This window comes from Bos mutus, chromosome 6 (genome assembly GCF_027580195.1).
Source record: "Bos mutus isolate GX-2022 chromosome 6, NWIPB_WYAK_1.1, whole genome shotgun sequence".
NCBI lineage: Eukaryota > Metazoa > Chordata > Mammalia > Artiodactyla > Bovidae > Bos > Bos mutus.
This window is the reverse complement of record NC_091622.1, coordinates 68827195-68846488: the sequence shown is the minus strand read 5'-3', so window position 1 is coordinate 68846488 and position 19294 is coordinate 68827195. Positions and strand designations below refer to the sequence as shown.

At 38.3% G+C, this 19294-nt stretch overlaps 1 protein-coding gene across 1 annotated transcript in view; it reads left to right on the top strand.

Annotated features, from left to right (window-relative positions):
* SCFD2 (sec1 family domain containing 2) overlaps positions 1-19294 on the top strand; it is a 397298-nt gene that overhangs the window by 54378 nt on the left and 323626 nt on the right. The window contains exon 4 of the mRNA XM_070372393.1: positions 17054-17229. Coding sequence (XP_070228494.1) covers positions 17054-17229 — 176 coding nt within the window. The remainder of the gene's footprint in view (positions 1-17053; positions 17230-19294) is intronic.

The following is a 19294-nucleotide window of genomic DNA, read 5'->3' as shown; positions in this document are numbered from 1 at the left end:
TTTGGGGGCTCCAAAATCACTGCAGATGGTGATTGCAGCCATGAAATTAAAAGACGCTTACTCCTTGGAAGGAAAGTTATGACCAACCTAGATAGCATATTAAAAACAGAGACGTTACTTTGCGAACAAAGGTCCGTCTAGTCAAGGCTATGGTTTTTCCAGTGGTCATGTATGGATGTGAGAGTTCGACTGTGAAGAAAGCTGAGCACTGAAGAATGGATGCTTTTGAACTGTGGTGTTGGAGAAGACTCTTGGGAGTCACTTGGACTGCAAGGAGATCCAACCAGTCCATTGTGAAGGAGATCAGTCCTGGGTGTTCATTGGAAGGACTGATGTTGAAGCTGAAACTCCAATACTTTGGCCACCTAATGTGAAGAGTTGACTTATTGGAAAAGACTCTGATGCTGGGAGGGATTGGGGACAGGAGGAGAAGGGGACGACAGAGGATGAGATGGGTGGATGGCATCACTGACTCGATGGACATGAGTTTGAGTGAACTTCGGCAGATGATGATAGACAGGGAGGCCTGGCATGCTGGGATTCATGGAGTTGCAAAGAGTCGGACACGACTGAGCTACTGAACTGAACTGATAGCAAGTTTTATATAGCTGGTACTCCCCCTGCCATCCCCATTTCACAGACAAGGAAAACTGAGACTCAGAAAGGTTGAATTTTTTCCCAGAATTACTTGGCTAGTTGTTTAAGTTCCTGTCTTGCAGATCTCACCCAACCCTTTTCCTCTGTGCTGCTGGGGCTGGGGCTTTGCAGTCCACATTCTGTTCCACCCTCTGGCTCCCTGGTGGGCTATGCTGGTGGGGGATGCCAGGGGGAAACAGCAAGGTTGAAAGGGGAAAAAGCAGCTTGCTCCTTCCCGTCTGCCCCCCCGTGGAGTCCGCTTCTACTTGTGAGTGTCATGGCAGCAACACTTCTTCACCCTGGCAGTGGTAAGTCCTTCCTATGGGAGCAGCTGAATCCAGTTTGCAGTTCTTCCAATTCTTGCAGAACCAGCTCCATGGCACCCTTTCCTCAGAGGTACCAACCCAGCTGAGTAGTGCTCGGTTCTCAGAGGGGTAATTCCAGGCCTTCTGTTTGTGTTTTCTTCCACCCTCCTGGCGGGTAGCTGCTTCCAACAGCTGTTGCCTGCATGATACCTTGGAGCTCTCTTTTTACCTTTCAGCTACCCAGTTAACAATTCTGTATGCTAAATTTTCTCTACTCAGATAACTAGTGTGTTTTCTACCTTCTGCCTGGGCCCTGACTGATACAGTCTTACAGCAAGTAAGCCAGAATGTGGCCTGGTCTGTGTGACTTTTGTATCAGGAATCAAACTTCTGGCAGGAGCAGCTATAGAGGCTCAAACACAGATATGGTTGTGCCAGTCCTCTGTCTAAACCCTCTAATGGTTCCTCATTGCCTTAGGACAGTATACCAACTCCTTAGCCTGCTGTTTCTATAAATCTCTCTGACTTCTAGCCCCATGCTTCATCCACCACTCGTGTTACTTTTCCTCCCTGCTCCCTACTCCCCAGCAGGAACGTCTGTAGATCCAGGTCTTTGTTATTTTTGCCTGAAATATTCTCATTTGGTGTCCCTTTAGATCCCCTTCACTCTTCTCTTGCTGTGCTTCTAGGGACTAACTGTTAAGGACTGCCTCAGCAGGCTTTTCTGCCCTTGGCCTCTCAGTTGAGTTTGGCTATTGGGAGGCCTGAGCGGGAGATTTAGAGGGTGAGAGGCAGTTATGGTTACAGGTATTGATTGCCTCACTCCGTCCCTGCCAGGATGCGGTTGGTTGCTTCTCTCTACCCTTCCCTTGTTGGATTCCTTTCACACTCCTGATTGTCCTTAGCCTCACTTCTTAGAAAGTCATGTTGTTAAGGTCACCTTATTTTCTGTTTGTGTATGCCATCTTTTTCCTGCTGGGACCTTGATTTATGTAACCACATACTTTGCAATGCACACACACACACACACACATGTTCCTATGAAACCCATCTTAGTTTTCATGATCTCATACAAATGTCACTTTCTCTGTGGAACCGTATTTAATTCCCCTTTACCCTTCTTCCTTCCCCTCCTCAGCAGTCTGCGTTGACTGTTCTGCCTTCTAAGGACCCACAGCTCTTTCTCTTTTTGCTGTCTTAGCACTTACCATGGTGAAAAATAGTTAAGTGTGTGTGGATCCAAAACTTTATACTAGACAGTGTCCATGTCATATATTCTCTGTTGGCTGTTTGGCTTGGTACATAGTGGGTGGCTTGGTACTTGCTGCTTGGATGGATGATTGCCTAATGAGTATGGATGAATAGTAGATTCATGATGGGTATTTCTGCTTTCAGTTATGTGCATTACTATTTTTTTTTAATTTATTTTTTATTAAAGGATAATTGCTTTACAGACCTTTGTTGTTTTCTGTCAAACCTATGAATTAGCCATAGATATACATATATCCCCTCCCTTCTGAACCTCCCTCCCACCTCCCTTCCTATCCCACCCCTCTAGGTTGGTACAGTACTATTTTCTGTTTACAACTCTGCTTTCTACTCTTTCTTGTTCCTCTTGATATCCTGTAGCATCTGATTGTGTCTTCTTTCTTGATTCTTTTCCCTTGGTCTTCATGTCACTCTGCTTTTCTGATTATCTTCTTCTTTCTGATAACTGCTTCATGCTTTCTCTTCCTTCTAGCTTCCTCTAGAAGCTTCCTTACTTCTAGCTTCCTCTAGACTGTAGCTCTATTTGTATCCCTTGTTGTGCTTTGTATGTACTCAGTTAATGGTAAACAATCTGCCTGCAGTGAGGGAGACCTGGGTTCAATCCCTGTGTTGGGAAGATCCGCTGGAGAAGGGAATTGCAACCCACTCCAGTATTCTTGCCTGGAGAATCCCATGGACAGAGGAGCCTAGCAGGCTACAGTCCACGAGGTCACAAAGAATCGGACATGACTGAGTGACTTCACTTTCATTTTCTTTCACTCGGTTAATAATTGCTACTGATCTTAAAGCCTTATCCTACTCTATTCACTCTCCAGAAAAAATGCTCATTTTAGCCTCCTGTATTTTAAAATTCTCCTCCAACATTTTTTCCATGCTATCTCTTATCCCTTATCATCCTTTCTGAAAGGTGACATCTTATATTCCTATCAGTACTGTTTTTGTTCATACTTCTGTTACAGCAGTTACCACCAGACCCTGAGTAGTTGGGGCTGAGAATTCTTATCTGTACTTCCTAGTATTCTCCGCACCTAACCCAAGACCTTGAAATTCCTATATAGTCATTAAGTGTTTATGGAATGAATAAATAAATTCTTAATACTGTCAATTGGTATTCATTATGTAGCTAATGGATTACTTTTTCTCTCTCTCTCCTATGGAATCCAAGAGGGACACTGGTTTAGACAGTCCTCAAACTTTTCTCAGAACCCCTTTACATTGTTAAAAGCTGTTGATGTTCACAACAACCTATGAATGGAAAAAAACAGAACTACTGAGGACACCATGAGCTTTTGTTATGTGGAGTTTATCTATTAATATATGTGAGACTGATAGATAGGAAGAAAACATCACATTAGGAATTTAAGCAGGGAAAATTTTTTTAAATATTTAGGAAGAAAACATCACATTAGTGATTCAAGTAGGGAAAACTTTTAAAATATTAATTAATGTAAAAATATTATAATAAACCTATTGCATGTTAATATAACATGTTTTTGTGAAAAATAACTATTTTCTCAAATAAAATCATGTGGGGAAGAGAGTGGCACCATTTTACCTTTTTGTACATCTCTAAAAGCAGAGACATTCCTTTGCCAACAAAGGTGCGTCTAGTCAAGGCTATGGTTTTTCCAGTGGTCATGTATGGATGTGAGAGTTGGACTGTGAAGAAGGCTGAGCGCCAAAGAATTGATGCTTTTGAACTGTGGTGTTGGAGAAGACTCTTGAGAGTCCCTTGGACTGCAAGGAGATCCAACCAGTCCATTCTGAAGGAGATCAGCCCTGGGATTTCTTTGGAAGGACTGATGTTGAAGCTGAAACTCCAATACTTTGGCCACCTCATGAGAGAAGAGTTGACTCATTGGAAAAGACTCTGATGCTGGGAGGGATTGGGGGCGGGAGGAGAAGGGGACGACAGAGGATGAGATGGCTGGATGGCATCACTGACTCGATGGACGTGAGTCTGAGTGAACTCCGGGAGTTGGTGATGGACAGGGAGGCCTGGCGTGCTGTGATTCATGGGGTCGCAAAGAGTCGGACACGACTGAGCGACTCAAGTGAACTGAACTGAACGTCTGGTTTAATAGAAGGCAGCTCTATTCTCATATCTGCTTCTTTATAGAATCTGTTGTGATAGAAAGAAAAGCTGGCCTTACAAAGATATGTAGTTGAAAAGGGGAAGATTTTTTTAAATAATTTTCAGAAAATTGTGGATATTCTAGAATTGCAGATATACTACACCAAATTTACAAGAGGTAATTCCTTACAGGTAATTGCAGTGTGGAATATGAAACCATATCATTGAATTTTCCACACTCTGGTACATTAAAGACCATTGATTTCTCTTGCACTTTGGCTCTTTTACACACACATTATTTTATAGCATTTTACCTTAGTCACTTGGACAGTAAAGGTTCTCTGAATTATGCAGATTTTCCAAATGTTGACACGTATTATACAATATAACAGACCACAGTTGTTGATATCCCCACTGTTAATCACTAGAAAATCTTTACGTATTAGGATATAAAGCTATAGAGGCAGATACAAGCTTTCCAAAATTATGATTTCACATGAAAACTTGAGTTTTTATTTTGACAAAACAAATAGCTGTTTTCCTTGAAGTGATAGACTCACTTTATTCTTTTTCTTTTGGAAAGAATGTATGAAGAACAATATGCTTTCAGTTATCTTTCCAGTAAAAGTCATACCATTGCATATGAAGAGTATTCTACCCAATCTAGGGGTGGGATTACATTGTCTGTAGGATTTTTCCCTGATCACCTTAGTTGGGTGACATGTGGCTAGAGTAGTGATTTCCAGAAGTAAAAGTGGAGACTGGAGATTTAGTTACCTAGTCATTATGTTAGAGCCTAAGTAGTGAATTTCTAAGGAAATATAAGAGTGATCATCCAGGAAAAGAATATAGAATGAGTGAGAAGAGGCTTGAAGGCAGAGCTGTAAAGAACACATCCACTTAGGGATATGAAGAAGTAGAGAATCTAGAGAAAGAGCTGGAAGAGTTTTTATTGAATTAATAATTAATAATGCCCCAAAGCCTTAAGGTCAGCAAACAAATATTTCCTTCTTACACTTCATCACCTAAAACAAAACCTGAATTGCCTCTGCTACTGTATTTCCTTGTCCACAAATGGTCATCTGAATTTCTAATACCCTTTCTTCAAGCATCTGTCCTCTGACTCTATATTTTTAACTTTAATTGGTGCATTTTTTTTTTCATCCTCCTCCTCCTCATGTTAATTTTTATGTTTTCTCAACAGAAGAAATCCTCAGCATATGAGAATATGGGCTAGGAGTTTAAAAACCCCCAAGGAAAGATCCATGGCTGTGGGGTGGGAGTTGCTTTATTTGGAAGAACAGCCTTCCAAGTCAGGGTGGACCCACCGAGGAGTGGCTCCTTACCTGGCAGGCTGGAAATCTGCCTTGTGGAAAACAAGAGTAGTCTCTATCAGTGTCTTTCTGTGTGCTCAGCTGAGTTTGTAAACATTGATGCAGTGATTTAAGTTAGCCTCAGGAAGGCTGCATTTCCGAAGAAAGCCAAACCATAAATGTTTCTGGTGGTTTTATATTTCGTGTTTTTTGTATAAATCTCAGGGAGAGCTGTTTATTTTCTATTTGTGACCTCTGGTCCTGCAGCAGTTATGCTTCATTCCATACTCTCCTGAAATCGTGTCTTGCAATAGATTTCTCAATTTTGGATCCATTTGATTGAATTGATTCATATAATTAAAATGCTCTTTTCACATTGCTTTCTTATTCTATCTTTGTAATACTGTAGAGCTCAAAAATTTGTTTAACAAGAAACATACTATTTAAAGGAAATCTGAGGAAAACCTTCTTCAGTATTTATAGTGTTATAAAAGTAGACATCGATTCCCAGCTGGTTTTTATCCACGTTTCACTATACAGATGGCTGTATATACTGCCCTTTAAATCCCTACGGGAGAAGATTTATAATGTCTTCCCTCTTCCTCCTTTAATAACTGGTTTCAATGTCTAATAGTCATCACAAATGTGGAATTTTTTCCTCAGGTCTGACTTAAATCTCCCCACCTGCATGTTAACCATATTTCTTTGTCCTTTGACCTCAATAGAGGTGGGGAACTAGCAGTAATTATTACTCTTATATTTCTTTTTCTCTTGAAAGACAATGCTTCATCCCTTGTACAAACCAGTGATAGTAATAGATTCAAATTTCCCAGAGAAAAATGCTTGTCTATTAATTCCACATGAAATAGATATTATTTTATTTCAGAACCAAGAGACCATTTAAAAAGTAATATAGCACGTTTCTAGAAAATTCATATTGTACCATTAGTAGAATAAAAAGTAATTGTCTATCCATCCCCCCCCCACACCCCCGCCATCATCTTACTCTTCAGTGTAACCTTTGTTCCTAAATTAGAATCTTGACTTCCAGGCCTTTTTCTGTGTAATTAGGTAAGAAAGTAAGTAAATAAGCTAGTAAACCAACAATGAGCAAGACAAAGGTGTGTCCTAAGAGCATGACAATGTGGTTTCGATTGTGACTTCCTTTCTGTCTCTCTTATTAGAGTTTTGGCTACCCAGCATAAAATACCATGAAGGAAACTTAGTTATACAGTTGTGCCAGGTTTTAAACATTATATGTATACTTTAAAATTTATGTTAAATTAGGTTAAATTTGATCACGTTTAAAGTGTGTGGATATATTGATACAACCATGGAAAACCGGCCGTATTAACTTAAGTATACCCATCTGATCCACTGGTTTCACAACTGGGCATGTAGCCAATGGAAGCGAGTCTACCAAAAGGCATTTAGTAGACCGTTCACAGTCTCATTATTTATAATGGCCCTAAATATCCTTCAAAGTAGAATGGACAGAGAAGCAGTTAGAGTCATATAGAACAATAAAACAGAGGAAGGGAAAAAAAAGATTGAGATTTTGGACGATGTTGAACTAAAGAAGCTAGACACAAAATAGTGTATCTGTGTATATGACATTCAAAAGCAAACGAAAAATTAGCTGTAGTGAGAGAGTTAAAAGTGATGGTTTGCTGTTGTAGGATTATTGATTAGGTACGTATCAAGGGAATATTCTAGAGCGTTGGGTATATTCCATACCTTGATCTGCGTGGTGGTTATGTGGATAGATGTATGTGTAAAAAGTAACTGAACTACATACCTAAGATGTATATGCTTTATTTTATGTTATACTCCTCACTTTCCTCCTCCATTATATCTGAGGCCTCTGAATCTGGAACTGGTTATATCTTCTGGGTAAGTGACCCCTCTTTGTTGCAATGCCTTGTCACATATTCAAGGCAAAGTCTTTGTAGGAGGGGAGGAAATTTATTTTTATTGTTTGTTTTGCTTTGTGATATAGTAAGTATTTTTCTAGTCCTATATTACCTTCCAGGAATTTATACTTCAATTAAAAAAATTTTTTTAGTGCATCACCATAGTATTATTACATATAAAAAAGCCAGAATTCTATTATAGCTATAATTACCTGAATATTCTCCCTTCTGTTATTTCTGTTTCCTGGTTTAACTAAGTACAGTTATATCTCCCAAATGGAAATTTTATTTAGGCTATATTCTAATATGTATGGATTTATATAGCTTTATATCTTTTTCATAACTGGGGAAATCTGAGTACAGGCTTTCTTCTTGGGATAATGAGAATGTTCTGAAATTATATAGTGGTGATGATTACATAACTCTGAGTGTACTAAAAACCACTGGATTGTACATTTTAAGGGTGAATTTTATGATATGTGAGTTATACCTCTATAAAGCTCATGTTAAAAAAGAAGCTCTTAGGGACTTCCCTGTGGTCCAGTGGCCAAGACTCCATGTTCCCAAGGCAGGGGGTCCTGGTTTGATCCCTGGTCAGGGAACTAGATCCCACAGGCTGCAACTAAGAGTTCTCATGCTGCTGTGACGATTCAGTATGCTGAGTGCTGCAGCTGTGACCTGGTGCAGCCAAATAAATAAACAAAATGATTAAAAAAAAGACGCTCTTAGTAATAAAGGTATTATGGTTAAAAAAAAAAAAAAAAATCAGGACTTCCCTGTAGCTTGAATGGTAAAGAATCTGCCTTCAATGCAGGAGACTCAGGTTCAGTCCCTGGTTTGGGAAGATCCTCTGGAGAAGGGAATTGCAATCCACTCCAGTATTCTTGCCTGGAGAATCCCATGCACAGAGAAGCCTGGCGGGCTACAGACCATGGGGTCGCAAAGAGTCAGCAATTCAACCAAAGTTTAAAGATAAATCAAGAAAATCTCCTAAAATGTAGAAAGAACAGGGCATTGAAAATATGATACAAAAAGCAAAATATATAGAGAACCAATTCAGGAAACCCAAGAACTATTGAAAGTTTTAGAAAGAGAGAAAAAGCGGAGGACAGGAAATTAGTAAGGAAAGAATGTGAGACTTCCTAGATGTGAAGAAAGACATATCAAATAGTAGAACAGGCTTAACTGAAAAGCAAGTGTAAAGAATAAAAACTCTCTAAACTAGACATCATCACCATGACTCCTCAGAGTACAAGAGAATGAGAAGATCCTATGAACCTCTAGATGGAAAAAAGGAAGCTCGTCTACAAAGGAACAAAAATAGGACTAGCACAGGTTTCTTATAAGCAATGCTCAGCCAGAAGATAATGAAGCAATGCATTATTTTCAACCTTGAATTATAGATCTGGATAAACTATTATTAAACTTGGAGGGCAAGAAAAAACGTTTTTAAAGATAAAAAGAAGTTTGCTTTCCACACACCTTTTCTGAGGAAGTTACTTGAGATTGTCCAGCGAAACAAGGCAGCATAGCAGGAAAGAAATATCAGAAATTTAACCAAAGAGTGTTCCAATAGAGGAAAGCAACAGACTCAGTTCCAGGCTGCTGACTACACAGAAGGGCCTGGAGAACAGTCTGCCCATGATGGGACTGGAGAATGAAGGGGTTTGGTTGTAAAGTATTCAGGGAGGGGAAAAAGCAAAACAAAAAACCCCACAGCTCAGCTATACCTCAGTTAAAAACAACTACAACATAACCCAGACTTCAAAGATGAGACAGTGTATTTGAAATTAGGAGATTTCACAGCTTCGATTAAGGCAGGGAATGCAACTCCCCCATCCCCTTAGAAAAAGCCCATAAACGTTCTAGGGCCAAAGTATATGCATAAGGAAATGCAATCATAATTTGTACCTTGGGTCTGTCATTAATAGTTATATAGTTCATTATCATGAAAACACAATTGACTGATTTTGAACTGTTTGAATCAAGCTATACAAAAAGCACGTAAGGTCTTCCCTGGTGGCTCAGTGGTAAAGAATCTGCCTGCCAGTGCAGGAGACGTGAGTTCAATCCCTGGTCTGGGAAGATTCCACACGCTGCAGAACAACCAAGCCCGTGGGCCTGGTTCTAGAGCCTGGGAACTGCAACTACTGAGCCCATGCACTCTAGAGCCCATGCTCTGCAACAAGAGAAGCCACGGGAAGAGAAGTCTGCACATTGCAACTGGAGAGTAGCCCCCACTCACCGCAACTACAGAAAGCCCTCACAGCAACAAAGACCCAGCACAGCCAAAAATAAATAAATAAAATTATTTTTTTAAAAAGCACGTAAGGCTACATTATGGTCATAAAACAAAATATAAATGCTATCCATCTTGATGAAAATAAAAGTACAGATAATTTGAAAGATGAAAGGGGAAGATACAAAGTAGAGGGAGGGGCAAAGAGGGATTAATATCCTCTGCTTAGAAGACGAAAAGCCATAGGATACCATCTGTAATTGACAGAACAAAGAAGAAAGTTTAAGAATGTAATGTAAATTACGAAGATAACCAACAAATGGGGAGGAATAGTGCTCGAAGCCTCTGCCAGCTTAGAGACTATCTCACGATCTCTTTGTTGTGTATTCCTTTCCCTTTGTAATTCCTTTTTGTCTTTCTGATGAAATGAGATGAGGATGTAAACCCGTGTGTCAGTCTACCCTCTGAACCTTTTGTACATTATTTACAGAACTCCGAAAGCATCTTTTGTACACAAGAGCTTTCTAATGTCAACTGTAGAATTAACATTGGAAATTTCCCGTAACCATGCTGCCTACCAACCAATAGTTTTGTTTTAGTAGCATCGCCACCTTTGTCTACATGTTAGTATGAGCGCTCTTGCTATAATTTACATGCATTCCTGGAAAATTTGTTTTGCAAAATCACATACTGGTTATCAGGGCTCATGATAAAAAATATCATTAGCAGAAGCCCATTTAAAAATCTATACAAATTTATAGTTAGAGCACTGACAACAAAAAAAAAAACAATAAAAATCTTGATTAAAATACTAGCACAGTTAAAAGGTATGCCAGTTTCCTATAGATAAAAGAAATGTTACAGTATATTTGGGACTTCATGTGAACAAAAGAGTTGAAAGTAGCTCACTGGAAGGGAAAGTAAAGAGAAGTTGAGGCTGTTTGTTTATGGAGGCAAAGGCAAAATGCACTGAAGATCAGGGAGGGCCAAACAGGAAGCACTTCGGAGACAGGGCATATGGTCAAGCAGAGCTAAGAGGAAGAACTAGGAGTGCAGTCAGGACTCAGTTCCTCTTATGGCTTGCAGCGTTCAGCTATGTTTGTTTACTTTGTGTTCAGCTGCTCTTATTTGGTGGCACAGGATGTTAAAATAATGAGAAAAGTGACAAATGAGTAGGTGTGACTTTTTGTGTAATATTAAAAGTATTCCTGTTTGCCAGTTGTGTGTAGGTTAATAAACCAGAGTTTTAGCAGAACATGTTATATTTCATTATTTTAATATGCTTTGCCTTTATTATATTAGAAAAGTAATTAAAAAGGAGACAAATGAAATGCTGATATTTGAATTCTGGGAATACATGTCTTAAGACATAACTTTGTTTATTCAGATTTCACATACTGGGTTTTCATTCACAGTTTCAAGACAATGATGAATAAAAAACATGCATGACGGTGTTATTATTTGTTATAGAACTTTTTTTTTTTTTTTAAGAAAACATTTAGTAGCTAAATATACTATTTTAGACAAAATTTCTGATGGTTGCTTTCTACCATTAAGACACACTTTGAGGATTAAGTCAAACCTAGCACTGACAGAATGCTCTTTTTTGTTGTTGTTAAGAAAATCAACAAAAAATCATATATGTGTAAATATTTTAAATATATCTTACCAAGCCACAAAACAGATTCAGAAGGTTCAGTTCAGTTCAGTCACTCAGTCATGACCCCATGGACTGCAGCACGCCAGGCCTCCCTGTCCATCACCAACTCCCGGAGTTTACCCAAACTCACGTCCATTGAGTTGGTGATGCCATCCAACCATCTCATCCTCTGTTGTTCCCTTCTCCTCCTGCCCTCACTCTTTCCCAGCATCAGGGTCTTTTCCAATGAGTCAGCTCTTCGCATCAGGTGGCCAGAGTATTGGAGTTTCAGCTTCAACATCAGTCCTTCCAATGAACACCCAGGACTGATCTCCTTTAGGATGGACTGGTTGGATCTCCTTGCATTCCAAGGGACTCTCAAGAGTCTTCTCTAACACCACAGTTCAAAAGCATCAATTCTTCAGCACTCAGCTTTCTTTACAGTCCAACTCTCACATCCATACATGACCACTGGAAAAACCATAGCCTTGACTAGATGGACCTTTGTTGGCAAAGTAACATCTCTGCTTTTTAATATGCTGTCTAGGTTGGTCATAACTTTCCTTCCAAGGAGTAAGCGTTTTTTAATTTCATGGCTGCAGTCTAGTTTATCAAATGTATGTAGTAAATAGAAAGATAATTTCCATAATTCATTTGAATACAATGGAATTAAATATTATAAGGATCATAGACAATATTAAAATATTAAATCATTTTATTTTCTAAATCTGTCCCCTTTCTCCCAAGCAATAATTCTATTTTGCTGTTTCAAAATATACATAGAATTAATGGTTGTTAAAGTTTTCTGTTTTTTTCTTAACTAAAAATCAAAAGTCTGTTTCACTTTCTTAAAAACTGTATATATAAAAAAAGCCTAATAGATTTTCTTACTTGAAAACTCGTTTTCAAATTTCAAAATTGTCCCTTTTCACAGAGTTGCTATATATTATGTCTTGATAATATATAATATATAAAACCCTTGTTTTATGACTGAAAAAAAAATGTGTTGGCAGGCCTTCTTGGGTTGACATTTTAAAGTCACTGTCTAAATCTACCTGAGAAGTTTTATTTTTTTTTTTGGTAATATGAGGTATGAATAAATGTTCTATTACTTTTTCAACACCTGGTCCTGGTTGCTTGCAGTTTTAGTTGAGATGAACTGGGATGTTTTCTCAAGTTATTAGTCTTATTGTATAACATTTTTAATACTCAGTTAATTTTGACTTGTTTTATGTAAGATTCTGATTAAACTTATATTTAAAAATGTCACTAGTCTGTATTTTAAAGCATTTGTGTAAAGTACTCTTTTAATAAATTTAAATTACCATGTTTTGGATTTTTACCAAAAACCCCCTGCTTTCATGACATGTATAAGAAGTGTTAGTGGCTTGTGTATGTAAGAAAAAGATACACAGAGGGGAAGAGACTAGAGCAGCAAGGGTGGATAATTGCTAATTCACAATGTAGTATTCTGTTGGCATTTCCTGGTATGAAATATAGCCATTTGTTCTTTGGATCTCATGCTTTATGTTGGAAGGTAGCGTTATGTAAATATGGTTGTTGAGTCCAAGTCTGAGATTGGAAGATGCTAACTGAATAAAGTTTAACTATATTTTTGAATTGAAGACATTCTTATCTTTAAGTTGAACATATGGTTATTGCAACTGAAATCTAAACAGACCTGATGACTTTCTCTGATGATTTCCATTTTTTTAGGTCTCTCTAAAAATGGGAAATAGATGGGGAAACAGTGGAAACAGTGTCAGACTTTATTATTTTGGGCTCCAAAATCACTGCAGGTGGTGATTGCAGCCATGAAATTAAAAGACGCTTACTCCTTGGAAGGAAAGTTATGACCAAGATAGCATATTCAAAAGCAGAGACATTACTTTGCCAACAAAGGTCCGTCTAGTCAAGGCTATGGTTTTTCCTGTGGTCATGTATGGATGTGAGAGTTGGACTGTGAAGAAAGCTGAGTGCCAAAGAATTGATGCTTTTAAACTGTGGTGTTGGAGAAGACTCTTGAGAGTCCCTTGGACTGCAAGGAGATCCAACCAGTCCATTCTAAAGGAGATCAGCCCTGGGTGTTCTCTGGAAGGAATGATGCTAAAGCTGAAACTCCAATACTTTGGCTACATCATGCGAAGAGTTGACTCATTGGAAAAGACTCTGATGCTGGGAGGGATTGGGGGCAGGAGGAAAAGGGGATGACAGAAGATGAGATGGCTGGATGGCATCACTGACTCGATGGACGTGAGTTTGAGTGAACTCCAGATTAACAATTAGTAATTAACAATTGGGTGATGGACAGGGAAGCCTGGCGTGCTGTGATTCATGGGGTCGCAAAGAGTCGGACACGACTGAGCGACTGAACTGAACTGAACTGAAAGGGCAGTTATGTTATGAATAGATTGTGTGTATTCTGAGCCTTTTTAATTTCTTCTCCTTCAGGTCCTGGAGATAGGGTTGGAGAGGTAGGCAGTTACGTACCACATAGACCCTTTCAGGGTTTCAAGACTTTTTAGTTGTTGCCTTAGCAGTACTTGTCACAGTAATGATTAAGTAATTGTTCATGTAATTTTTCTATGACTATCTCTCTTGGTCAACAAAGCTCTGTGTGTCCAGAGACTATACTGCCATCAACTGCAGCACAGTGTTTAAAGAAATATATGGAGCTCACTCCAGTGTTAGATCTGAATCCATTTCATGTGAAAATTTGTTTTCATATATTTAATGTGTCAGAAATGTTCTTGTGTAAAAATGTTCATCCTCTGCACAAAAGATCCCATCCCCTAAGATAGTGACATGTAATGAGCTGGATTAATTAGGAGAGCATTCTGGGAGTCATTTGTCTTCTTTATTTGTTGGCCGTGAGGACAGACTTTTTTCTGATTTGTTCATGGGCTTGTGCTTAGCAGTAAGAACAGTCCCTAGCACAAAAACATGTGTTGAACCAATGGATTAATAAAAGTTAATGACACTCTTAACTCAATAATAAGAAAGCAAACACCTTAATAAAAATGAGCAAAGGATTTGAACAGACACTTCACCAAAAAAAGATATAGGGTGGCAAATAGGCACATGAAAAGATGAACAACATTATTAGTCATTAAAAAATCCAAATTAAAACCCCAGTAAGATGTTGCTAGATAACCTATTAGACTGACTAAAACCAAAATACTTGGCAATACCGAGGCTATTGAGGATGTGAGGGAATAGAACTCTCATTTGTCACTAGTAGGACAGCTGACTTTGGAAATTAGTTTGTAAGTTTCTTATAAAGTTAAGCATACATTTAGCATATGACCCAGCAACCCTAGAAATTTACTTACGAAAAAACTGAAATCATTATGTCCACAGACATGTATGCACATAAAATACTATATGAAGATGTTTGTGAAGTTTTTATTCATCATTTCTAAAAATTGGAAACAACCCAAATGATCATGAACTGGTGAATGGATAAGTCTAAACAAACTATGGTTCATACAATGGATTACTACTCAACAAGAAAATAGAGCAAACTACTGATACAAGCAACAACATGAATGAACACCAAATACCTTATGCTCAAGTAAAAAGAAGCTAGACTCAAAAGGCTATGTGCTATATAATTCCAATTATAGAACATTCTGGAAAGGAATAACTATGGGACAGAAACACAGACAAGTGTTCCCCAAGGACTTGGGATGGGAAAAGAGAATTGACTACAAAAGGGGAGCTTTGGGGAGTAAAGGAAATAATCTATCTTAATTGTGACTGTGTTTTTGTCAAAATTCATGGAACTATTTTGAGAACACCCTGAACCAGAAAAAAGTGAATTTTACTGTATGTAAATTATACCTTAATCAAGCCAACTTAAAATCAAGCAAAGAAGGGATTAATGAGGCTCTTCTCTGTTAGTACTTAAGCTAGCAAATTGTTAGCTTGCTGCTGAGAATCAGGAATGAACTATGCTTTACCAAGGGACCAAAGAAACTAGTGAGACTCAGCTCTGTGCTATGCATTTCCACTGTTCTTGCCCCTCGCTGCAACCCACCAACTGTTGTTGTTTGAAAATGAAAGTTGCTCAGTTATGTCTGACTCTTTGTGACCCCATGGACTATACAAGTCCATGGAATTCTCCAGGCCAGAATACTGGAGTGGGTAGCTTTTCCCTTCTCCAGGGGATCTTCCCAACGCAGGGATCAAACCCAGGTCTCCCTCATTAAAGGTTAATTCTTCACCAGCTGAGCCACAAGGAGTGGGTGGCCTGTCCCTTCTCCAGTGGACCTTGCCAATCCAGGAATTGAACCAGGGTCTCCTGCATCGCAGGTGGATTCTTTACCAACTGAGCATCAGGGAAGCCCCGTATAAGTGGGCAAAAAGGCACTTTAGAATCCTTAATCTCTTCAAAATATGCACTAAACAGGTAGAATATATTACAGGCTTGTAAGTTTCTTGTGACAAGGTCTTTATTTTTTGTGTATTATAATCTGTAGCAAAACCACTAATTGACAAGTGCCATTTAGCACCGTGTGAGACACTGAACTCTCACTTGTTTGCTATCCCATAGAGTTGCTGTGAAAATCAGAAGAGGGCATGTGCTAAATAAATACAGGTAGTTTTATTGCCAGATATTAACCAACGTAGGCATAGCAAACAAACCTGGATTTTAGGCATCAGAGGGTAAACCAGGAAGACAGTGTGGCTGAAATGTACAGGAAGGATTTACTGGCCGTGCATTTGTGTTTGGCTCCATTGCACTCTTCTTGCCCAGTGAGGAGAAACTGTGGTGTTCTGGGGTTCTGCCCATTGCATTGATGAATGGCAGGAATGAGATCTGACATAATAGAATGGGAAGTGACTAAATGGAAGGAGTGCTATTTAGGAAAAGGTTGGACTTAGAGGTCTGAAAGACTGAATCTTCAACAGGGTTTGTTTGCGTTTTTGGTACTCCAGTCTTTAATGAGGTGAGAGTCTTCTTCTAGATCTAGGTGACAATGGTGGTAAATGTGCTGTCACCCATATGAAACCCTTTCTTTTGATATCTCATCTTCCAGGGTTTTTTCCACTTTGGTTCTCTATACGTTTTTGTTCCAACACCAGTCTGCTTTTATGCTCAAGGATGTTGTCATAAACCCATTGATATCAGTGATAAAGTTTTAGCTATAGTCCTAACAGATTTCTCTTTTGCTTTATATACATAACACACACAATTGGAAACCTTGACTTTTTGGCTCTTAGATTGCTATATCATATGTCTTGCAGAGGTACTCCACGTTGAGCTCAAGAAATATTTATTCATAAGACCTTATTTGAAAACTCATTTATGGGGTATTGCAGAGTTATGAAATGAATCCTAATAACAATATGGCTTTGGCAAGAGCACTTAACATCTGTTTTTTTGCTTGCAAAATGCAGTTGGTAGTTTCAACTTTGCTGTTGTCACCATGTTGTTTTAAGAGTCACAAAAGCTTAGGAAAGCTTGCAGTTGACTCTGAAGTTTTGTGCTGATGGGAGATAGTGAGGAACAGGGAAGCCTGGCGTGCTGTAGTCCGTGGGTCACAAAGAGTCGGACACGACTGAGCAACTGAACAAGGCGGTAGTATTATTAATGGCACGCTCCTCTTTATTTTTACCGCTCCCAGAAGAGGGTACGCTGATGAATTGTATGTTTTTCCAGGGAGAGTCACTCCGGGGCAGCTCATGTCCTATATTCAGCTCTTCAAGAACAACCTCAAATCTCTAGGGAATCACTGTGGGCTCCTACAGCTTGGGCTGGCCACTGTCCAAACTCTGAAACACCCACAGACTGCCAAGTGGGACAACTTTCTGGCTTTTGAAAGACTCCTTCTCCAGGTATGTTGCTCTGGGGGCTTCTTGGGATATTAATAATTAAAGTTTTTACTTCCAGGGAAAAATTGAATATTTATTATAATCTGAGTAATAAATCATATTGTTGACATGTGCCCTATATCATATTCTGTAAGTGCCCCCAATTTAAAATGCAAGTAGCAGCTTTTTCTATTTTTTTAGTTTTTCTACTTTTTTTTTCTCTTGACAATAATGTCTTTTGCTTCTCACTCAATACTTAGATAAATGTCTTTTTGAGTATTTAACTAAACTTTGAAAACCTCTTCTCGATTTTATGCCATTTGGACCTTTCTTAATCTTCATGGCATCTTTATTCAATCCTTGCTACTTTTCCTGTAGAATATGCTACTTTTTATACTTTTTCTGACAATAGTTTCTAATCCTTACAACGTATGATAACATGTGGCTTAAAATGATGTTTAGTAACAGATGAAAGGGAGGCAAACTCCCTTTGTAGTTTTATAAAGAGATATGTACATGGGGTATGGCCTTTTCATTATTGTTTAAATATTTGCATGGGATACTTTAAAAAACATGTGTTTTTTAAATTATATGGTATTTTGAAACACAAAATATTATGACTAGATATTTATGTATTTTACACATAGATTCAATATAATTTAGTAATTTTTTATATTTATATGCTTTTCCATTAAAGAAATAAAACTAGAGGTAAAGTTGAAGCATCTCTGATACTTAACCCTTTCCATGCTCTGATTCTCCTTTTTCCTTTCCTGTGGTAATCAGAAGCTTGATTCCTTGTTTCTATATATTTATTAAAAACTTATTTTTCTATAAATAATACAGAGTATTGTGCTACGGGTTTTACTTTTTATGTAAGTGATGTCATATTGTAAATATCCCTAAACAACCTGCTTTTCCCTCTCAGCATTCTGTTTTTAAGATAACCCAAATTGACATATACAGATTTAATTGTATGAATATTCAACAGTTTATCCAATCCATATTGATGTATAGCTAGACTGTCCCATATTTGTGTGTGTGTGTGTGTGTGGTTAGAAAGAATGAGATGAATATCCTGGAGCTTGTCTTCTGGTTTACATGTGAGAGAGTGTCTCTAGGGCACATACATTGGAGAGGATTGTTAAATTTGTTGGCCATGCATATTGATGAGTTTAAAAAATATCTGTGACCAAACTGACCACTAGACTTTTCATGAGTATTTTAATGATTCTAATACCATATGTAAGTTGAATTTTCTAAGTGCTAACTGGTATATTGGAATACTCCTGACTTTTGATTGGTGATCACACGTCCAACAGCCTTGCATTTTGCATTTATATTTGTTATCCACTTTTTAAAAAAAAATGTTCATTGGAGGATAATTGCTTTACAATGTTATGTCAGTTTCTGCCATACAACGATGCGAATCAGTAATGATATACATATGTTCCCTTCCTCTTGAATCTCCCTCCAGCTTCCCACCTCCCACCCCATCCTACCCCTCTAGGTTGTTACAGAGCACTGGATTGAGCTTGTTTTCCTTTTTCTTTCTGTGTCATTGGTTCTCCTGTATTTCCTCTGCAGGCAGTAATATCTGTAAATAATAACAGTTTTATTTCTTCCTTTCCACATGTGATAGCACTTTCTTTTTTAAAAAAATTTTAATTGGAGGCTAATTACTTTACAATATTGTAGTGGTTTTTGCCATACATTGACATGAATCAGCCATGGGTGTACACGTGTTCCCCATCCTGAAACCCCCTCCCACTTCCCTACCCATCCTATCCCTCTAGGTCATTCCCAGTGTGATAGCACTTTCTTAGTGCACTGACCAGGCATACTAAAACTTGCAGTGAAAGTAGGTGTTTTCATCTTATTCCTGACTATAAAGAAAATGTTCTAAAGTTTTACTGTTAAATATTATTTTTTTGTTTTTAAGTTTCTTCTTAATTATATTTTGCTGAGTAATTGTTATTGCTATTTTTGTCATGCGTAAGTATTGAATTTCACTTAATGCAGAGTCTAAATTTTTAGATGTATATATATATATGGGCTTCCCAGGTGGCACTAGTGGTAAAGAACCCGC